Here is a 24085-nt window from a genome sequence, read left to right on the forward strand (position 1 = left end):
ATACGTTTCGAACAGTGGGCACAAGCATACGACGGCGGCCTACAATATGACCATATGACGTCAAACCTGGCTGAATGCATAAATTCTGTTCTTAAAGGAACGCGTCATCTACCGATAACATCTGTTGTGCGAGAGACATATTTTCGTTTGGCGGCGCTATTTCCAAAGCGAGCAGCAAGTTATACAGGCCAGATGTAGGGAGGACATGTATGGTGCAGTAAGGTAGTTCAAGAAATTAACAAGGCCAAGGCGCGGGCAAACACCATGCACACAGTGTGTCACGATTAAGACAGCTTATGGTTTCGTGTGACAAAGTTTGACAGGCCGCACAAAGGTGTTGGTGGCGGGCAATATCGTGTACACTTGCGAAATAGGACTTGCGACTGTGGGATGTTTGATGCACTTCGTTATCCATGCCCTCATGTTATTGCAGCTTGTCAGAATCTCCGTCTGGATCCGATGAGTTATGTGGACGAAGTGTACAAATTAGAAAACATGTACAATGTTTGGAGACACGTTTTTCCACCGGTCCCAGATGAACGTAAGTGGCCGCCCGTATCTCTTGTTCCTTTTAAGCTGTTACCAAATAGAGAATTACGTCGCAAACCAAAGGGTCGACCTTGCTCGACTAGAATACGTAACAATATGGATATCCGAGAAACAGCCAGTTAACAGAAGTTGTGCGGATGGTGTAGGAATCCAGGCCATACAAGTCGATCATGCCCTAATCGCAATAATTGAATGTAATTTTAAAAAAAAATATATTTTTTCAATTATTAATTGATAATTGTATTAGTTGTTAGTAAAATTATAAAATTATATCAAATTATTAATTATTAGTACCAGTCAAATTTTTTTCCAAATCTAACATTATGTGAATGTAAAATTATTAACTGATAATTGTATTAATGTTAGTAAAATTATCAAATTAGATTTAAGTTAAGGGTTAGGGTTTTTAATTTAAGGGTTTAGAGTTTTAAAGTTAAGGGTTAGGGTTTTTAAGTTAAGGGTTAGGGTTTTTAGGTTAAGGGTTTATGGGTTTTAATTTAAGGGTTTAGGGTTTTTAATTTAAGGGCTTAGGGTTTTTAAAGTTAAGGATTTAGGGTTTTTAAGTTAAGGGTTAAGGTTTTTAAGTTAAGGGTTAAGGTTTTTAAGTTAAGGGGTTAGGGTTTTTAAGTTAATGGTTTAGGATTTTTAAGTTAAGGGTTATGGTTTTTAAGTTAAGGGGTTAGGGTTTTTAAGTTAAGGGTTTAAGGTTTTTAAGTTAAGGATTTAGGGTTTTTAAGTTAAGGGTTTATGGGTTTTAAGTTAAGGGTTAGGGTTTTAGGTTAAGGGTTTATGGGTTTTAAGTTAAGGGTTTAGGGTTTTAAAGTTAATGGTTAGGGTTTTTAGGTTAAGGGGTTAGGATTTTTAAGTTAAGGGTTTAGAGTTTTTAGGTTAAAGATTTAGGGTTTTTAATTTAAGGGTTAGGGTTAGGGTTTTTAGGTTAAGGGTTTAAGGTTTTGTCAATTAAATTATGCATTTAATTATAATTTATAAATTTTTAATAAGTTAAGGGTTTAGGGTTTTTAAGTAATAACTCAAAAAAATTTCTATTTTATTACATCAAAAAATATCAAAATATTCAAAATATTTGTACAAATAAATTTAAATACAAAAATCAATGTCTGTGCCTGCGGGATTCAGTGCCACATGGCAGCCGTCGATGGTTACGCGCTAGATTCCTCATTTGTCCAGCTTCTGGCGGTGGTTGTGGTTCTTCCGGCGGGGATTCTGGTTCTTCCAGTAGGGCATCTGGTTGTCGGAGTTGGGACGATGAGCCACATTGATAGAATTGTGAATGTGGAGGTGTTTGCATCACCAATGGCGACGGTGTTTGAAACCCATACGGTGGTAGGGATTGGTAAAAAGAAGAGCTCCCCGACAGCCCCTCTTGCGATCCCTCGTGCGTCGCTGGCCTATACATCGGCGGTCCACTCGGCGTAACAGAAAATGGAGCTGAACCGGGCCATTGGCTCTAACCTGCCATAGGACTCGAAAAAGGAAACATATAAGGGTTAGGATACATAAAAGGGCTAGGAAATGCTCCTGGCATCATCTGAAAAGGCAGTTGCGTGGGTATCATCGGTTGAACTGCTGGGTCGGGTGATTGTGTCGGTACTCTCGTTGGGCCGGGTGAATGTCTAAGCATCGTTGAGGGGCCAGCGTCGTCGTCCTGTCGTCTTGGATTTAAAGGCCCGCGTCTTTCCCTTTGGACACGTAATTGCCGCTGCCTCTCCTTTGGCGATAGTAAATACGACTTGCCATAAGCCTAAACCATGGTATGTATTCTGGCAAGCACACTAACTCCGGAACGACGATCGGTTCTATACTAGGTATATAGTCATACCAATCTTCCCACATTTGGATGTACTCGGACCAGAATCTCGGCCAATCCGTATTCAATTGCCGAAGGTCAATTTTGTGGTGATCGTTAAACACCTCAAGTTCCACGGGAATCGGTTGTCTACATCCAAATTACCGTAACACCCTGTCTAATTGGTGCATCTCCACGGTCGCGTAGTTGATCAACGCGACTTTTGCTTGCCAAATTTTGTAAGAACTCATCCAGAATTACTGCCCGAATTGCCGGATCCTCGTATGGTGTCCATTGAAACTATATGAACATGATAGAAATATTAGTTATATACATAATACTAAATACTAAATACCAATCGACTAGCGAATGATGGAAATATCAATTTTATTTAATACTTACATGTGCTTCCGACTGTTGGTCTAATAGAAGCCGTATATCTTCAAGAGAGGTAGGTAATCGAGCATGACTTGCCGGATGGTTCCACCTAATTAAATAAAATTTTAGCATAGTTTTATTTTTAAAAATCTACATAATAATTGTAAAATCTAATATAAAATTTACCTCGTTATGAGTGGGACTGTATATGGGTGGTCCACTCGATGACGTAGAAATGGAAAGCGAAACCGTGCCCATGACTGCAGTACTGACAGGCAACCTCTGATTTTTTCTTTCCTCAGTCGCGTCGCCCGCACATCTCCCGATATAACGTTGTCAAGACGGCAGACCCCCAACTCAATTCACCAGCTGCTCTAAAATTAACGAGTTTCAGCAGTCATTTTAGATGTACATGGCTCCGTGACAAGTCGGGCATCAGATAGCCTCTAATTAACTGAAGAATGTATGTCCGAGCATATCGGATTCTTTCTATTTCGGTTGAATCTTCATTCGGATCCGGAAATGTGTCTCGCAACCAGCCCATCTCGATCTTACCTCTGTCAATTTTCTTCGGAATAGCGCCCAAAAGCTCGTAGCATACCGCAAGTCAATCGCTAGATTGGGCAGACCCGGTGACTGGGTACCCGTCCACCGGTAATCCCAATTGCAGACTGACATCTTCCAAAGTGATAGTGCACTCTCCACATGGAGGATGGAATGTGTACGTCTCGGGTCTCCACCTCTCGATCAACGAACTGATTAGTTTCGGGTCCACCTTGCATCCCCGGCCTACCGTCGCCACGTGCCAAAAACCCGCTTCCCGCAGGTAGTTCTCTACCAACGGTGATGGAGGACCATACATATTTCGGATATTGCATTCCAATATCCGATCTACAGACTTTTATAACAAATAATAAATTAATAATTATCTAAAAATGCATAAATAAAAATTCTTAAATAATATTTAAAAATTAAATTTAACGCTTACCATTTTCATTTGTTCCACCGATATGTGATGCTTATCAAGACGAGTCAATTCTCCGGCCATTGCTGAAATCGTACAAATTTTTACGGTTTAAAAAAATTTTTAAAAATAATTTTTTTTAAAATTATTTAAAAATAGGGATTTAAGTGAAATTTAAGAGGAACTTGAGAGCAAATTGAAAATAAATATGGATTTGAGAGAAATTTTGAAGGAACTTGAGAGCAGATTGAGAGGAAATTTAGAAGAAATTGAGAGGAAATTTGAGAGATGATTAGTTTGTGAAAAAAAAAAGGAGTGGGAGGTATTTATAGTTTTTTTTTTTTACCATTGGGGGGGCAACGGTCAAAAAATTGACAGTTGCACTATTCACGCGCGGGGCAAATCGCGTCCATGTCAGCGCGCTTTGCTGACGTGGACACAAATCGCGCTTCAGAGGATGCGATTTGTTGCCATGTCAGTAAAGCGCACTTACGTGGCCGCGATTTCCTGGCACGTCCCCTGACATCGCGCTGACGTGGACGCGATTTAGGGGAAAAGGGCCCATTCCGATAAATAATAAAATACCGGGCCCATTTCGGTAAATTTAAAAAAAATTAGACTTTTAATGGTAAATTGCCCAAAAAAATCTATGCTTTAGCCTAAAATTTTTAGTTATAATCTTTCAAAACTTTTAGTTTCTTATATAAATATATATAATTGTTGACTTATTAAATTGAATTAAAAATAATTATATACATTAAGAATAAATAATAAATTATTTTTTAATTTTTACACATTTGAAAATTATATATATTTATTAAATTCTTAATAATTATTTATAATTATTAATTTCTTTTTTAATTTCGTACTCATCCAAAATATTCTAGAAAATTAATTGACTACGTTGAAATGAATCTGGAAAACTTTTGTCTAGATTATTTTATATGTAATTTTTGTTAATTTTAAAAGGTTTCCTTTTAAAATTATTTTATTTTCAAGTTAGTATGCCACCATATGACAACTGGGTGGCTTCTGTAAACCACAATTCAATTGATAACTTTGATTAATGAAAGGGGTCAATTAATTTTTGAGTCACTAAACATTTAATTAAATGTATTTTTTATAAAAATTCAATTAATTTTAAAATTTTCACCTTTTAACTTAAATAATTTAATGTAAAATCTAAGTATGTAAAGCAAAGCTATATGTAGTACGTCATTTAAATATCGTTATTAATATGACACATGCGTTTACGACATGTTAGTAGTACTAAAGCCTTTGGGTAACTTTGTTGGAAAAGATAAAAAAAGTTAATAAATTTTAAATAAATAAATATCAAATAACAGGAGGCTATTGAATCAAATGACAAAGACATTGTTGAGAAAAAGATGGCTTTTCCCGGATGAAATGAAAATTGGATTCATGTAAGAGGAGAAAGGTTTCCCATTACTTAGCCGGAAAGATATGTGGTCATGAAATAAGGATTAAGTTTTATAAATCACATTATATAGGCTGATTGGTCTGAACTGCTTCATCTTAATAGGATTAGCAACTTTTGGAATGAGTACAATGTGTGTAGAGTTTACCTGTTTGAAACCCTTATCCTTGTTCAGTACTTGTAAGCAGAAATTGGTAACATCATTTCCAACAATGTGCCAACATTTTTGATAAAATAAAGCTGGTAATCCATCTTCCTCTGGGGCTTTTATAGGTCCCATCTCAAACACTGCTGCTTTAATCTCTTCCTTTGTGTAGAAAGCTATAAGAAATTGATTATTCTCCTCAAAAATACATCTATGAATTCCCGATAGCAAATGATCACAACTTCCCCTTCTTTTTGTCGTAAATAAATTTTGGAAATAGGATCGTGCAATGCCTTCAATATCATGGATGATCTCCGCTTCTCTTCCTTCCTCGTCCTATAATTTGTGAATCAGGTTCCTCCGTCTCCGTTGCATGGCTTGACCGTGAAAGAAAGCAGTATTCCTATCTCCATATTTCAGCCAGTTTATGCGCGCTCTCTGTTTCCAGTAGCAGTCATCCTTATCTATTTCAAGATTCAGTTGAATCTTTGTGTCAATTAACTCAACCAAATTAGGATCGTCTCTTTCAGCTGCTAAGAGTTTTGATACCCTATCTTTGAGAAATGTCTTTATCTTCTTCCGATCAACTTGAGTCTGAATAGCCCAACTCCTCAAACCAAGTTTTAGCCTATCTAATTTCTGCATCAAATTACCTGATGATGTCCCCCAGATGTTTTTAACCTCTTCCTCGAACGATTCCTCCATTGTCCACCAGGCTTTAAATTTAAAAGCTTTCTCCGTCACCCCTTGTGCTGCCTTCTTTGTATTAACTAAAAGGGGGCAATGATCAGAGAAAGAATGAGTAAGATGTTGGATAGTTACCTCAGGAAACATGGCCATCCATTCTTCATTTGCGACACCTCTATCAAGCCTCTCGCGTATATTTGTCTCGGGTAAATTTCCCCTCTCCCATGTAAACCATCTCCTAGAGAACCCCACATCCACTAGATTGCAATCTGTTAGAACATTGCGAAATAACTCCATTCTTCTTTCATCTCTAGGTACTCCAACCATCTTTTCATATCCGTACAATATTTCGTTGAAATCACCACAAACAAACCACAAAACTCTTTCTCCAGAGTATAAATTTCTTAGCACAGCCCAAGAATTATTTCTATCATGTACATATGGGGACCCATAAAAACCAGTAAACCTCCATTTACCTCTTACATCACTATCGTCTATCACCACATCAATATGCCTTTTTGAGCACTGCCGTAACGTAACACACACCTCAGATTTCCACGCCAAACATAATCCTCCTCTAGTACCTTCTGGATCAACTTCTATCCCATTAACATATCCGCAACTGTACCGGATCCTTTCCATTTGATTTTTACATATCTTTGTCTCCATGAAGAAGATCATTTGGGGATTCTGTAACTTCAGCATATACCGAAGTCTCCGTTTAAGTTTGCAAACTTTAATGTTCAGATTTGTTGAATTTTCAAATTTTGGGTATTATTCATCATGAAGAACACTTTACTCTTAGGAAAAAAACTATACTCATGCCTATACTTACTGTTTTCATGCTATATTTTTGTTCCAAAATTCTTTCGTATAGTGTGTTACATAATCAAATAAAATTAAGTTTAAAATTTGAGGTTATTCACTAAATCTAATTCGATAAGCATTCATGTTATTGTTAATATAAAATAAAATAAAATAAAATAAATTCTAACGTGCTAAAACATATATATCTTTTTATTTAAAAGTTGAAAAGTTATCGGTTAAGTCTTAATTTGATTAGTTTAAGTAGTGTTGTCAATGCAGAAGGACGTGAATTTGAGTGCGTTGAAATGTATTATCTTCTTATTTATGGGTTGAGAAGAAATTATGAATAATTCTAGATATTCTTATGTCAAAAAAATAAAAATAATAAAAACTGAAAAGTTAAAACTAGATATAGAAAGAAAATTCCTGAGGCTGAAATTAAGTTTGATGGCATTCGCTTGACAACCACGTTTCCTGTAATTTATGTCCTATAATGCAGTCTAAGTTGTGGGACCAAAACATTAAAATCATAGCTGATATCCTCCACAAATTTAATCGGACAGTTTTAATTTCCTTTTTCATATCTAAAAACGTTTTCAATGAAAAAAATTAAAAAATGCGGAACTTAAAATTAGAATGTCAGAACCATGTGTTGTTGTGAATAATTATAATTTTTTTCTCTTTTCTTTAGTTTCTTTTTCCTGGTAGATATGATTATATATACATATAGAGAGAAATGATAAGTTTGTATTAATGAAAAACTAAATTAATTGTATATACGAATTGTATTTGTTAATATATCATACTCTACTTATATAGATTGTATAACGTTAAAGTTTTAGTGAATTAAAATACTAATTATTTTATATATATATATATATATAATATAAAACTTTTGATTGTTAGATATATATTAAAAAATCATTTATTAATCGATGTGACAAAAATAATAAAATTAATTGCAATTTTGTATGTGTTATAATAACAATTATATTGTTAAATTCTATCATTATTTTGGGTCGTGGGCGAGGTCAATTTGATTTAGGAAATTTTTTCTTGTATTTTTCCTTATAAAAATCTGGTAATTAGTAAATATTTGAAATTGTGCCAATATAGTAAGCAGTGCATCTGTTTGCGGTGATACTAGTGTTTAACAAGGAGGAGATGGTGGCCGTAGGGGTTTACAATAATTCACTCTTATAGGGCAGAGAGTCATAAATGGAGGAGATGAGGGAGATTAGTAATGGAGATTATTAAGGAGGAAAGGAGATGCCCATGGTTGAAAAGTAGAATAGAGAAAGAACTAGAGGGGTCCATAGGCCAAGTTAGGCCCGGCCCAACCAAAATTTTAAGTCTATTTGCTAGGCTCGGGCCCGGCTTGAAAATGAGTTTAAAATTTTGTCTAAGCCCAGCCTGAATAAAAATGCTAAAATTTGGGTTCGACCAGGCCTGATCGTATTAAATTTTTATATAATTTTTCAAAATTATATATAATATATCAAAAATACTAAAAATATTAAAATAAATATTTCTCAACAAATTTAAAATAAATTAGAAAACAATATGTATACTTAAATAACACTAAGATAGGTGCAACTTAATAAGCAAATGCCTCTAAAATAGAAACAAAATTAACAATAAAACAAGGGTCATACAATATTTAAATAATAACAATAAAATAGTAGCAACATAATATTTAAATAGTAGCAAAATATTAAAAAAAGAAAATACGAAGAAAAAAATAAAAAAATAGTAAGAAAGCAATAAAAAAATAGCAGTTTTTCTTCCATATTCGGTCCAGGCCAAAAATGCCTTACCTGAGGTTCGACCCATTTTCTAATCGAGCCTTATTTTTTTCCCAAACTCATTTTTCAAACCTATATTTTTACCCAAACCCTCTCACTTTTTGAGCAGGTCTTTAGGCCGGGCCGAATAACCTGACCCATGAACAAGTCTAGAAAAAACCCTAAAAAAATCCCTTTCCTGATCTAAATATATATATAAAGATCTTTAGTGGGTCTTAGAGGTGCTCATGGGTTGGGCGGCCCGGCCCGAAGGCCCGCCCGAAATTTGGGAGGGTTTAGGTAAAAAAATAGGCCCAAAATATGGGCTCGGGCAAAAAAATAGGCCCGTTTTAAAAACGGGTCGAGCCTCGGGTAAAATTTTTTGGCTCGGGCCCGGCCCGGTCTGGATCTAAATAATTTTTTTATTTTTAAAATTTATTATTAGAATTAACTTTCCCAATTCCCCTCCCTATTTCCCCGACACCCTTCCCTTTTTTTTCTTCAGAGACAAATCCCTAAATTCCCTTCCTTTTTTTTCCCCCCAAATCGGAAACCCACCTCGCCCGACCCACCATTCCACCTCCAGTGACCGGTCCTCCATGACTCCACCTTCGCTCTAATGGTGCTTCCAGCGAATCTAGCCTTCAACGTCTTCAAAGGTGAGTTATCTGTTAACAGTTTCCTAATTTTTTAACGTTTTCTCCCTTTTTTGCTTTTTGATGTTGGTTGTGATTTTGATTTTCTTTGTTAATCTTTGTTAATGGTGTTCGATTTTAATTTTCTTTGTTAATCTTTGTTAATGGTTGTGTTTTTTATTTTTGCTGTTAATGGTGTTCTGTTAATGTTGTCATATTTATGGCTTGAAGGTGTCCTGGCACATAAATGGTATCAACACAAAATGAGGTTGAGAAAATGAGTTTAAGGCCATCGAAATTTTCAGTGTTTAAGCTATGACGAACCAGTAATAATGAATGGAAAATCTCAAACAATTGGAATATGATGTTTGCTTATTTAACTGTAAGTTTATTTTTTATGAACTGTGATCCTCTTTATGATAAAAAAAAGACACCTACTCAAGGGTATTTCATTGAAATTATTATTAGATTATTCTAGCCATTCTGAAATGAGTTGTCTAAAAACCCAATACAAACATATTCTTGTAATGATGGTTCAAAGCACATATATGTAGCGTAGAGTAGATAAAACTTGGTCCGTGTAAAGATCCCGGCATATCGATTATAGTTTGTTTTAATATTATATTCGGCGGGTTGGTGCCAAGACACATCATTCATGCATTAATACATGATGCCTTAAGTCTTGATTAAGCTCTTTGTGTGGAAAGAGCTATGGATTCCTAATATCGCTTATTTTCTTGTTAACCTAGTCATTCAGTTGCCTTATAATTTGCTAAGGATGAATCATATTATAAATCAATTGTTAGAGTCTCATGGACCTTCCTTTTATGTCTTTGTTGTCACCTTCTTTTTCTTTTTTATTATTTCAATTTTGAAAAGCTAATGAATTTTTATTGGTAATAATGCATTCTTACTACCACTGACTTGCAAGAGCTTTGTTTGCTTATATTTGGTAGCCTGAACTTTATGTCAGTGTAGACACAATCATAAGTAGTTGAAACCTGAAGCTCATTGCATCCCTCGCAGGAAAAAAATATTTATTTAAGCGGGGGCTGAAATTTGTTCATTTATTTTCATTTAACTAGTTCCAGCATCAACTGAATGATTAATTAAGAGAAAGCTAGGGAGTAATACCGTTACATTTATGGTCTAAACATTTGTTTGAGATTTGTTTTCATTCATATTCCAATTCGTTATGGTCCAAACGAATTGGAAAATCTCAAACGAACCGTTACATTTGTTTTCATTAGTTTGATATAGTAGTTGTGTTTGCTTTGTTGCTTTATTTAATCTCTTTTTTTTTTTTGTGTTTGCTTTGTTTTATTGCAGAAACAAGCTATTTAGTGAGGCAGAAAAAATAGCAAGCCCAGGCAGGTTGCTACTATCACTATCTCACACCCTTTCCTTCAAAATAGTCAACCTTAGCGACTTTTCATTTGAATTTTGTGTGTTCTTTTAGTATTACTTAAAGACATGTGACAAGTTTGATCTTGTATCACAAGGCTACTAGCATAGTTAAATAACTAGTTTATTATCTCATGCAATATATGAGTTCGGTATTATACTATTATGTATTATGTAATATGTATTTATTTTTATATGAAAATGGTCGAATATCATTTTATCCCTCTATTATGCTTACAAGTTACAACTAAACTTTAATCTTTATATCCTTTTAACAAAATGATTAAATTTTAGTTTCTATACTTTATTTTTAACATAAATTGGTGCTTATATTTTATAATGTTATTAACTAAATAATTAATATTGTTAATTTTTTATTAAAACAATAATTTTAAATGTAATATACTGTTTTAATAATATGTTGTTATAAAATTTATAATATACTATTTTAATATACTATTATAAATATACTTTTTGAATATATTGTTTTAATATACTGTTATAATTATATTGTTTTAATATAATGTTTTAACTTTTAAATTTTAATATACCGTTATAAATATACATTTAATTTGTAACACATTAAATGTTGATGTCCTAATGTATTATAGTGTTACTTGTCAAACATTAAAAATATTTAAATTTAAATAATTACTTACCATTTTAATAAAATACTAGAAAACTATGTCTTTAATTGCCCAAGATGTTGTTTAAAATCTAATATTTTTATGATTAGATGTCGTAAATCGTAATTTACCCCCAAATGTAGTGTCATTTTGAAGGTGCATGGCATTGATTAAATTTAAGATTATTTAATTTTAATACATGTATATATATAATTATATATTCAATAACCGAGTTATAAATAAGATTATTTTTGGATTGCAGGACTTGAGTTTTATGACTATGGCTAGTTCAAACACTCCTATACCTGTGGGTGATGGGTTTAATGAGTATGAAAGTTCTCTCAAACGTCAAAAGTCTACCACTTCAAAGGTGTGGGATGAAATGACAAAGCTTGAATGCGAGAACAAAAATGAATTGAAGGCACAATGTAATCACTGTAAGACTATCTTCTCTACTAAATCTTCTAGTGGAACCTCTCATTTAAGAAGTCATCTAAATAGCTGTTTGAAAAAAGTTAATAAGGACATCACTCAATACACCATAGCCACTCAACCATCACCCGAAGGTGTTCCATCTATAAAAAACTACAAGTTTGATGCTGATGAGTGTCGTAAAGCTATTTCTACTTTTCTTGTGTGTGGCAAGCATTCATTTAGGACAATTGAAGAACCGGGCTTTAGATACATGATGAGAATTGCTAGTCCTAATTTTAAGAATATAAGTAGACATACAGCTGCTACGGATGTCCTAATGTATTATGCAAAAGAGAGAGATCGTGTTAAAGAAGAGTTGGCTAAAGCACCTAGTTTAGTTTGTCTAACTTCTGATAATTGGAACTCAGAGCATACTAATGATGAATATATTTGCATTACTATTCATTGGGTTGACAAAGATTGGAAGCTACAAAAGAGAATCATAAGGTTTAGAGCTTTATTTCCTCCGTATGATGGTTTGAACATAGCGGATGAATTTGTTTTATGTTTATCTCAATGGGGTATAGATAAGAAAATTTTTAGCATCACTTTGGATAATGCTTCTTATAATGATGTTATGGTTTCTTGTCTTAAAAATCGTTTTCGTGAAAACCGAGCTATTTTGTGTGATGGTGCTTTTTTTCAAGTTAGATGTTGTGCACATATATTGAATCTCATAGTTAAAGCTGGTTTGGTACTTGCTGATGATGTTGTTGGTAAGACTCGAAATGGAATTAGGTACATAAGAAAGTCGGGAATTCGTAGGAAAAGATTTTATGATGTGGCCGACAAAAGTTTTCATTTGAATGTGACCAAAAAGTTGCATCAAGATGTGTGTGTGAGATGGAATTCTACTTATTTGATGCTTGAATCTTCTCTTTACTATAAAGATGTGCTAGATTATTGGGGCCAACGGGATAAAGATTATCAAATGTTTGCACTTTCTAACGAGGAGTGGAGAAATGTTGTTATTCTTTGCAAATTTTTGAAAGTCTTTTATGATGTGACTTGTGTTTTTTCTGTTTCTAATTATTCAACGGCTAATCTTTATTTTAGAGGAGTTTGGAAGGTTCACAAGGTCTTGCTTGATATAGTTAAAGGTCCTTTTTCGTTTTTAACTCCAATGGTTAAGCAAATGCAAGAGAAATTTAATAAGTATTAATGAGTATTCGTTGATATTGTCATGTCTTTGCAATTTTAGATCCTCGTTACAAGTTGAATTATGTGCAGTATTGCTTTAATACAATCTATGGTATTCATGCTTCAGATTTTGTTGAGACCATTCTTAGCAATCTTAGACTCTTGTTTGATGAGTATGTTAAGAAATCCAAATCAACGTCTTCCTCTTTGGCTGGGAGTTCTAATGTTTCGGATAAAAATCCTGTTGATTCTGGTTTAGATGAACACAATGATAGTAGTGCTGATTTTGGGGGATATTTTGATGAGAGTGATGATTATAAACGGTATTTAAATGAATCTAGCACTAGGAGTGAGAAGTCACAGTTGGACATTTATTTGGAAGAACCGGAGCTTGAGTTGAATAGTCAAATAGATGTTTTAGATTATTGGAGCAAAAGTTCAGTTCGATACAATGAGCTTTCATTATTGGCTCGTGATCTTTTGGCAATTCCAATATCGACTGTAGCTTCTGAATCGGCTTTTAGCATGGGTAAGAAAGTTATCACACCTTTGAGGAGTTCGCTTAAGCCAAAAACGGTTCAAGCCGTTGTTTGCTTGGATGATTGGATGCGAGCTAAGGGATTTTCAGTAGGTAATTATTATTCTCGTTTATTGTTCGAATTTTATATTATTTTTTCATCAATTTGATTATCTAATTATTTATTCTTATTTCATGTTAGAAATTGGTTGCAAAAAGGACGATGAGGACGATGACGACGATAAGAACGATGATGATGATGATGTTTCTTCAATAGCTTTTTCAGATAATTTCTTTCTAAATGTTTAAAATTTAATTTAGCTTACAATTTATATTTTGTTATGAAATTAAATATGTTGATGGATTAATGTATGAATATTATAGTTTGTTGCTTAATTTTCCAAAGTCATTTTGGAGGTATATGTACTTGTGGGGTTGAACTTATGTTTTCTTATCTCAAACATAGTTTGAAGCAAAATTAGAGATTGGGATTTTCAATGCTTGATTTTGTTGTGATTATTATGATTAACAACAAACATATGACTAAAACTTTGTACTAACATTTAAACAGTGGCATTCAAATTTTTTAGATTTATTCGATTAATTATCATATTCTTTCTTGATATGCTATGCTAGATTTGGACATTCATTTGATACATTCTAGTTGATCTCTTTTCATCTAGTAACTTTGATCTTTGGATTAAAACTTTTAAAAAGAAAAAAGTTGAGCTTTACCATTTTAAGTATAGAGTATAGAATAAGAAGTTAAGAACTGACTCCATATTTTAAAATTTATATAATAAGTATTTTTGGCTACTTTTGTCTTACTTATTAAATTGAGTATGGAACTATGGATCAAAGATCAATGAGAGTAATAGTATGGATCAATTTTGATATTGTTATCCTTTAAAAGCATAAAATGTAATGATATGATAAACTTTAAAATATTTAAGTTAAAAGTTAAAAGTTAAAAGGAATTAAATTCTTAGTTAATTGTTTGTAATTACTTGTATAATCATTTTTTATTTTTAAGATTTGATTGTTTGTAATTAAATTCAAATTAATTGTTTGTAATTAAATTCAAATAAGTAATCTTATTTTATTTTTTTGTTCATTATATACAAAAAAAATTACAATTTGATATTTGATATAAATTCAATAACAATTAATTTTAATAACAATTAGTTTTAACTTTTAAGTCAAAAAAAAACGGGCTGGGCCCGGGCTTCATATTTTTTTCACGGGCCGGGCCTGGAAAAAATGTCAGGCCCATATTTCGGGTCGAGCCGGGCCCGGGCCTAAGAAATGGGCTAAAATTTTTTTATGGGTCCGAACCCGGCCTGGCCCGGCCCATGAGCACCTCTAGTGGGTCTCCCATTGTGATCAAAATATTTATATATAACACTATTGTTGGGATCGACCTGATTAAGCAACAAGTAAAAAAAATAGCGGAATAAATTGAGAAATTGAACACACAAATTTAACGTGGAAAACCCCTTCCAAAGAGGATAAAAAAACCATAGGCAAATATAATTTTATTATAATGGCAAAAGAACGAAGAGTACAAAAGATGGAGATAAAAACTAAACCCCGAAAACCCGAAAACAAAGAACCCTCAAAACATAAACACAAAATTCTCTAAATGTGTTATGAGTTCTAATGTTGTAAAAGAGCCTATTTATAGGCTAAATTCATAGGTCAAATAATAATAAAATAATCTAGACTAATCAGAGTTTAACAGGAAGATTATTTTTCAAATTTGACTGAAATAGGAGTCATACTCAACAACTATCAATTAGAGACCTTAAAAGCTCACACTTTATGCATGACCTTTGAGCTATGTAGAAAGGTAATTCCTCTAAATGCCATTGTTTTTTTTTATCGGATAAGCTTTATGCTTTATTAGCTTTAGCTTAGGCACATGCCGTGCGTGTTGGAGTTAGAGGTGAGCGTTCAATTGAGTCGAATCGAATGAAAAATTTTCAAGTTTATCGAGCTGACAAATTCTATATATCATCCTAACTCAGTTTGAAATTTTCTCGAATTGAGTTGAGTGAGATGAAATTTGAATTGAATGGAATTGAATATATTTGTTCGAGTTAAATTAAAAAAAATGATTTTGGGTCCTTGTAACACACCACCCACCGTAATCAAATTTGTTATTAACTTTTATCCCCTCATAATTTATTTGCTAATCTTTTATGTACGATTTGGCTTCTTTGTTTGCTTATTTATTTCAATTATTTTCTTATTCTTATCACCATGTATTTTGAAATTAAAAATATATTAAATATAAAAATATAATTTTTAATAAAATTATTTTAAAGATAAAATGTGAAATTGATACCAACATAAAATTTTAACACAAATATTTTATAGCATCATTAATAATTCAATTGCAACAAAATTTGATAAAGATTCAACATGATTAAAAATTCAATAATATAAATAGTACAAAATGTGAAATTTAATTTAATAATATAAATAGTAGAAATAAATTTGAAAAAAAAATTTGGGGTTTGGAAAGAAGTAAAAATTTTGGAAGAAAGCAAAAGGAAAACAGTTTTGGAGAGTTTTGGGGAAGTAAAAGGAAAAAAAAATTTGGGCAAAATAAAATTTTTGTGGCGGAAGTAAAAGTTTTTGGAAAAAAGTGAAGGAAAAAAAATTTAAGGGTTTCGAAAAGTACAATTTTGTATTTGGTTTATTTGAATTATTTAAATTATTCGAATTTAAAAATTCAATTCGAATAATTTGAATTCTTTTCCGAGCCAGGCTAATGCTTTTGACTGAAAATACATGGTGATGGTGTAATTCTTAGGAATATTAGTAAACATATTTTGATGGGTACCGGCTACCGACTACGGGCCATGGACAAAGTGAGGTCGTTGCTAATAGGATTGTTGGCTTGTAGCTGAGCTGGACACAGTTGCAAGTAAAGGATCTTCCTTTACTAATTTTGGCATGATTTAGATACATGTGAAAAAAAAAATGTTTGAAATTAAATAAATGCAATGAATGTGTTAAAATAAGACAGGGGATTGTATAAAAATGTGCCAAAATTAAGGAGCCGCTGAGACAAACATCATCTATAAATAGGGGCTCATGCAACGTCTCTTGACCACCATAACAAGCTTCGAGAGATCGTAATTACAGAGAGATAAAAGACTGATCGAGATGGAAATAGTTCAAGTTCTTCATATGAATGGAGGAGTTGGAGAAACCAGTTATGCAAAAAACTCTTTACTTCAGGTATGTATGTATGTATGTATGTATGTATGTATGTATATATGTATGTATGCTGTGATTTTTTAACCTGAAATATCTTGGACAGCAAAAGGTGATAACCATGACAAAGCCAATCACAGAGGACGCAATAACTAAGCTCTATTGCAGCAAATATCCGGAAGAAATAGCCATTGCAGATTTGGGTTGTTCTTCGGGACCTAATACTTTCTTTTTGGTATCTGAACTTCTCAAAGTGGTGGATAGTGTTCGCCAAAAGATAGGCCAAAAATCCCCCGAGTATCAAGTGTTTCTGAATGATCTTCCTGGGAATGATTTCAACACCATTTTCAGGTCCTTGTCCATCTTCCAAAACAAACTGAGGAAGCAACTTGGACCCGACAGCGGACCATGTTTTTTCACGGGAGTACCTGGTTCTTTCTACGGAAGGCTTTTCAGGAAAAACAGCCTTCATTTCGTACACTCTTCCTATAGTCTTCACTGGCTATCCCAGGTTTAGTTTATATATTAATGTTGTATTGTGTATATATCATTAATCATTTTAGAATGGAAAAGAGTCTGTAATTTATGAATGAACTATTTTGATTTGATCCAGGTTCCTCAAGGGCTGGAAAGTAATAAACGGAACATTTACATGGCTCGCACAAGTCCACCAGACGTGCTTAAGGCATATTATGTGCAATTCCAAAAGGATTTTTCCTTGTTTTTGAAGTGTAGATCAGAGGAACTGGTGGATGGAGGGCGTATGGTTTTGACACTTATAGGGAGAAGAAGTGATGATCCTTCAAGCAAAGAGTGTTGTTACTTTTGGGAGCTTTTGGCCATGGCACTTAGTGATATGCTCGTTGAGGTATAGAATTAATAATTGGTATAATGATTTTGTTGGCCTTCCAACTTTTCGAAAAAAAAGGTTATTTTACAATTTAAAATTTTTTTTATCTCTTTTAACCCTTAAACTTGTATTTTTTTGTCAAATCACCCCCAAAATAATTAGAAAAGTTAACACTTGTTAATTTTGCTTACGTGACATACATGTGGATTGCCATGTTGATGACATGTCGAATTTAATTACTTTTTAAAAATTTTAAAGATATTTTTATATATTTTAATGATTTTAAGTATAAAATAAATTTTATTGAAGTTTTAAAATTTTAAAACATTAATTAAATGATGATGTGTCATTCACGTGGTAATCAACGTGTATGCCACGTCAACAAAGTTAAAAAAAAAAATTCTATCTATTTTGAGGTGATTTAACAAAAACACAAGTTTAAAGCTAAAGAAAGATGAATAATTAAATAAAAGCCTAAAATAACTTTTCTTTAAAATTAGAGGATCAAATAAATCATTATCTTGATCAAGAAATGCATGATACAATCACGAGTATTTGAAACTATGTCATGTGCGCCCATAGCTAATTTTGGCTTGTGTCATTTTCCAGCACTGAAAATCTAGTAGTGACGCGCCCATAAAATTGAAATCTATTTTGGATTACACTTTCTATTTATTATCGGATTTATCACCGGTCAGTGTTCAACAATCTAAATCTGACTAAACAAGAGAGCTTATATTGATAATTTCCCAAAGAATACTTTGTTGAACGTTTAGTTTGCTGCAAATATAAAGTTGATTACTTGTTATTAATTAAATCAGCGGAAACCATAAAGAAATCATGATTAAATGCAGGGACTGATAGAAGAAGAGAAACTGAACTCCTTTAACATCCCTATGTACACACCATCTCCGGCAGAGGTTAAATATGAGGTTGTAAAGGAAGGGTCATTCAACATCGATCGATTGGAAGTAACTGAAGTGAACTGGAACGCTTATCTGGATGAAACTGACTTATCTGATGCATTCAAAGATGGTGGGTACAACGTCGCCAAGTGCATGAGAGCTGTGGCTGAGCCACTACTTGCCAGCTACTTTGGTGAAGAAATCCTCGATGAAGTTTTCCGTAGGTACAGAGAGATTATTTCTGATCGCTTGTCCAAGGAGAAGAATGAGTTTGTGAATGTCACTGTTTCTCTTATAAAACCTTGAGCATCATCGTCATCATGATCTTCCTTTATTTTATGATTAGATAAATAATCACTGGTTATCTATGCTAGAAATGAACTGTTCGAAGCACACCGCAGTATCCAGTCAAGAGTAATCTCTTGCAAGCATATTGTTTTTAATTATAGCTGTCTCGCATGTAATTTAGTTAAACTGAAACAACAATTTTAGATATTTTTATCTCTTTGGATCAAACTCTACTTTTTATACTGATATTTATTTACTGCATAAGTGTACGAATATTTTTTGGTGATTTCAACACCTATCAATCAATAAGGACCTAAAATATATGAATTATGAGTAATTATTATACCCCCACACTTAACATTTTGCTTACCCTCAAACAAAACAAACAATAATGCACATGCAAACTAAAGAAATACTCAACTTGAATCAATAGTCGAAAATATTGTCACACACCAATGAAACACGCAAACATGCTTTCAAGGACACAATCAAAATTCTGTATGCTAAGCAAAACAAGTATCAACAACAATTCACAGAATTAGGAAGAATTAGATACAATACATCTCTATGCTCGTATGCAATCATCCTCCTTAACAATGTGTTGTGTATAAGAAGTACTAGAATAATCAAGAAACATAACCAAATTTTACCATGATTTTAAGGTCACTTGGTGCTTAAGGTTCAGGGTCAAATATAACGATAAGGAAAGATTAGGCTCAAAGCACACAGCTACCACTACAGCAAAATGGGTTTTTAGTGACATTTTTAACATGAATGTAATTTATAATACTTTTCCCACAAACACTATAGAACATGACCTTTTGCGGCACTTTTATCACAAGCACCGCTAAAGAACATGACTTTTAGCGGCACTTTTACCACAAACGCCACTAGAGAACATGACCTTTAGTGGCGCTTTTTACCAAAAAAGCCGCTAAAAGTCATGTTCTTTGGCGGCGTTTGTAGAGAAAATGCCATTAACTTTGGCAAATTTTTAACATACCATTTTCATTCATATAGAACCCGAATTGTCAACATAATTTCCTGTAACATCAAATCCAATGAAAAACTGCAAATCTAAATGATACTTCAAATCCAACGAAAGAAATATGTATATGATCTAAATTAATAAATGAAATAACAAAATTTATTATATTCAAAAGTTATAATGTTAAAATATTCTTACAATAAGAAAACAAACGTCTAAGATGGCGGTTCCTGCAACTGTTGAAACATCTTCATCATATTCTGAAGTTGTAGCTAGAGTTCGTCATATTTTCTGTTTGCTTATGCTTCCCTCGTTGCTGCCTCCGCTTTAAGTTGTAACTGGAGTTCTTCATATTTTCTTTAAGCCTTTGCTTCTCTCAATGCTTTCTCCGCTTTAAGTTGAGCAATTTGCTCAACTGTGCTCGCTTGCATCTAAGCCATTTGGTCTCTTAACCTCTGAACTTCAGCTTGAGTCTGATTCCCCAAAAGCATGTATTGCTGCGAGCTGAATCCAAAATATTCGGTTGGGTTAACAAAAGATCCTTGAAATCGAACCCGACCATACCTTTCAGGACCCAAAACTTCAGTGATAATTCGGTTATCAATGTCGTCAAGATTAACAGAACTATCACTTGAAGCGATTGCTCCATATACCGCCCTTTTATCCTTTAGTTTCTCCTAATAAATCAATCAATGAGTTAGAAACGAAATATATAATCAAAACAAATGCAACATAACTTATCATTATTTGCATTACAAACGACGAATTAAACCATTATAATTAAACATGATAAATATTTCAAATATTTCAAATTTTATTAAGTAACTATACCATAATTTCTGCAGCTTCAGTAATCATAGGAGATCCATCTTTCTTTCTATGTGTAATGTCAAAAAGCTGAAGGCGTCCAACTTTTTGACCAGACGACAGTTCCTACAATATAGTAGGAAAAATATTATTTAATAGAAAGTAATTAATATGTAACACAATTAATAAATTCAAAATACCTCGTCATCAACTACACGAGCAAAAATTTTCGACCCAACTGTGTGCGTGAATTTTTATTTTTGCCAACTTGTAGTTTCAACTCACTCATGATCCTATATTATTAAATTATTATTACGTATATAGTAAACACTATAAACCGAAATAATTATAAGAGTTTGGAAGTACGTAATACCTCTCCTTTCTTTGAATTCCAAAATCTAACTGCATCTTCCCATTGGTACCTCAGCATTCCCGGCGAGACATTTCGCAATTTCTCTTTGAGGCTTATATTTTTCTTAAAATATACCTTCTTTAAAGCACTTTTATGTTCTCTGCATTTTTTTCCTAATGCCTTCTTCACATAATTATCCAAGACCTCTAAAGCAAATCTCTCTTGCAAATAACACAAGTTTAAAAAGTAAATATAAATGAAACTTAAACCAAAATATTATAAATTACATTCACGTTATTACCTTAATATTATAGAGAGCTTGATTTTTGTTACTATCAGGCATATGATGCCATGACTCATAATTGATAGGCAACAGATTGGCATTTCGTGTTATAATTCTCAAGTATCCTGCTAAAAGTCAAGCTTCTAATCCAATAGGCTGACCAAGACTATTTCTAGCTACTTTGACACGCTCGACAGAATTTAACTCGTATAAATATTTTAATAGCGTACGTCCTCGAGTTTTGCGCATCTCACCACTTTCAGCTGAAAAAATGATATATTATAATATAAGAATTTGAAACAGAAATCAATAATAAAGGTCAACATACATGTAAATTAAAGTTAACATTACTTTGAATTTCTGCAAGTTCGTCAGTTGTATTCGGAACATTCGAAGATCCAATAGCAGTCTATTTTTTATTATTTGTTTCTTCCGAATTTGGAGGATTTTGAATAATACTAATATCTCGCAATCTTCTTCTAGACAGTTTATCTGTAATACACATAAAATAGTTGAAATATTAGTAACTAATTACAACAATAATAGTACATATAAAATAGTTGAAAATATTTAACAAGTTCAAGATTTAAATTATAATATTACATATAATTAAAAAATCGTAAAATCTGACTACATCATGATTCGTAAATATCTTCATCCACATCTTGGTGAACCCATTGAAATTGTGTACTAGTACTAAGGATAGTTTCATTTAAGTTTTGTTCTAGAAAGGGAAAGGTTTTTGATCTTTTGTCGATGTCATCTCTACTTCCATTGTCCATGTCAAACAAGTCTCTAGGGGTGTTACGAAGTACAACGTACCAACCCTCATCAGTTGGATCTTTCGAGTAAAAAACTTGTTTGACTTGAGAAGAAAATACATACAGCTTGTTTATCAATTGTTGTCCAGTGTGAATTAATCGAGAGAAGTTCACCATAGTAAAATCAAATTGATCTTTTTTAATTCCGCGAGTGGTATTAACATCAGCCCAATCACATCGAAATGAGACAACCTTTTGTTTGCCATAGTAATCCAACTCAATAATGTCAGTAAGAAGTCCATAATACTCTACATTTCCCTCAACAAGATTACTGTCCCTAGCACTATCATAACTTGTAATTGAAAAATTAACAACTATTCCACAATTTTGAGTTTTCCTTAATCTTTCTCGAGATTTTGTATGAAACCTGAATCCATTGATGAGGAAGGGACTATATCTTTTTACTACTTTATTCGGACCTTGGGAAAGCCATTTAACTTCGTCATTGACTTCCTTTCCACTCCAAACCTATTGAATCGAAAGTAAATTGATTAATTATAAATGTTACACGAAAAAATTATTATTTGTCAATGAAAGCTTCAGTTGCATACCGTTTGCCCTAACCATTCATGAAAAGATTCTGTGAATAACTTATGAATATCTCGATGTTGTAATCTTCGGGAACGTGAATGAGATCTCAAGACTTGTTTGTACTCACTATGTTAAAAAGTGGATTACTTGGTTAGAAGATAAACAAATTAAAAATATGAATATTTATCAAATTATAAAAATAACTTGCGTAATGGTTCAATTGAATCGTGGTGAAAAAGAACATATCGATGTGCTTGTACTCAAGATCTATCATCTAAGTGTGCAATTTCAACATTACCGATTGGTTCTCCATAACTTCGAAATATATAAGTTTTGGCTAAGATATGATTAGTGAGCCCAACATTTCTACTTGTTCTATTCAATCTTGTTTCAACATCTTCAAAATATCTAGAGTAGAAAGTCATACACTCCTCTGCTAAGTAACCTTTAGCAATTGATCCTTCTCGATAACGCTTATTACGACAATAAGACTTCAGTTTGCATAGGAACCTAAACACGATATACAACATTATCAAAAGTTGTAACTAATGGTATATTCATAAATGAATGAAAACTTTACAAATAAATTAACACCTCTCTATACGATACATTCACAGATAGAACACCGGTCCACCAAGTTTTGCTTCATGAGAGAGATGGATTAGCAAGTGCACCATAATAATGAAGAATGACTGTGGAAAGATCTTCTCCAAATTGCATAAAGTCAAGGCGACTCGATCTTGTACTTTCTCAAGTTCTTCAACATTCGAAACTTTGGCACAAATAACTTTCATTATATTGGATAGTTCAATTATAAAAGACGTCACCTTTTTTTACATACAACATCGTAAAACAACTGGTAGTAAATCTTGCATCAAGATGTGATAATCATGTGATTTTAGGGAATATAGTCTTCGATATTTAAGACTCACACATCGAGATATATTTGATGCATACGCATTTGGGACCTTTATATCCTTCAACACCGTGTAGAACACTTCTTTTTCTTTCTTCGACATTGCAAAAATAGAAGGAAGCAACCGAGATTTTCCATTCAGAAGAAATTGGGGATGAAGATCCCGCCGAATTTCCATGTCAACTAGATCAAGTCGACTCTGAAAATTGTCTTTCGATTTTCTATTGGCATTCAGAATTATCCTAATGATGTTCTCGCAAACATTCATTTCAATATGCATGACATCAAGATTGTGTCGCAAAATGTGATGCTCTCAATAAGGCAACTAAAGAAAAATATTTCTTTTTTTTTTCCCACAAGTCCACCTCATTAAGATCATCCTCTTCATTAGATTCATCATCAATCTGCCGGTCAACATCGCCAACATGCGCCTCCCTTGTCTTCTCTTTGTTTGCATGTTGGGTGGTTGATTCATCTTCCCAAAATTGAAATAGATATCTTTTAACATGAACAAGATTTCAGATCCAATGGTCTACTTAGGAGCTTCTCTGAACTCTTCGATACCACCAAATAGAGTCCTTTGAAATCTGAATCTATAATCTCTATCTAACCACCAACGATGCCCCATATAAGAGAAAATTTTCCCATTATATAACAACTTCGAACATGTTTGCGCCGCACAATAAGGACAAACATAACGTCCTTTGGTATTCCAACTAGATAAATTGGCATAAGTTGGGAAATCATTAATAGTCCACAACAAA

At 33.1% G+C, this 24085-nt stretch overlaps 1 protein-coding gene across 1 annotated transcript; it reads left to right on the plus strand.

Moving 5' to 3' along the window:
• The first annotated feature begins 16444 nt into the window (after nt 1-16444).
• LOC105763261 (S-adenosyl-L-methionine:benzoic acid/salicylic acid carboxyl methyltransferase 3) lies at nt 16445-18830 on the plus strand. Its single transcript, XM_012581407.2, has 4 exons — nt 16445-16604; nt 16687-17091; nt 17194-17448; nt 18285-18830. Exons 1-4 carry the CDS (start codon nt 16530-16532, stop codon nt 18639-18641), a joined length of 1092 nt encoding a protein of 363 aa, XP_012436861.1. The 5' UTR covers nt 16445-16529; the 3' UTR covers nt 18642-18830.
• The last annotated feature ends 5255 nt before the right edge of the window (nt 18831-24085 follow it).

The sequence above is a fragment of the Gossypium raimondii genome, chromosome 12, assembly GCF_025698545.1.
Source record: "Gossypium raimondii isolate GPD5lz chromosome 12, ASM2569854v1, whole genome shotgun sequence".
Classification (NCBI taxonomy): Eukaryota; Viridiplantae; Streptophyta; class Magnoliopsida; order Malvales; family Malvaceae; genus Gossypium; species Gossypium raimondii.

What these genes read in the sequence shown, in the direction of transcription:
- LOC105763261 (XM_012581407.2), top strand. Translation starts at nt 16,530, where the DNA reads ATGGAAATAGTTCAAGTTCTTCATATGAATGGAGGAGTTGGAGAAACC. An exon ending in CAAAAAACTCTTTACTTCAG is followed by an intron (nt 16,605 to 16,686) that starts GTATGTATGTAT and finishes TATCTTGGACAG; the next exon opens with CAAAAGGTGATAACCATGAC. An exon ending in GTCTTCACTGGCTATCCCAG is followed by an intron (nt 17,092 to 17,193) that starts GTTTAGTTTATA and finishes GATTTGATCCAG; the next exon opens with GTTCCTCAAGGGCTGGAAAG.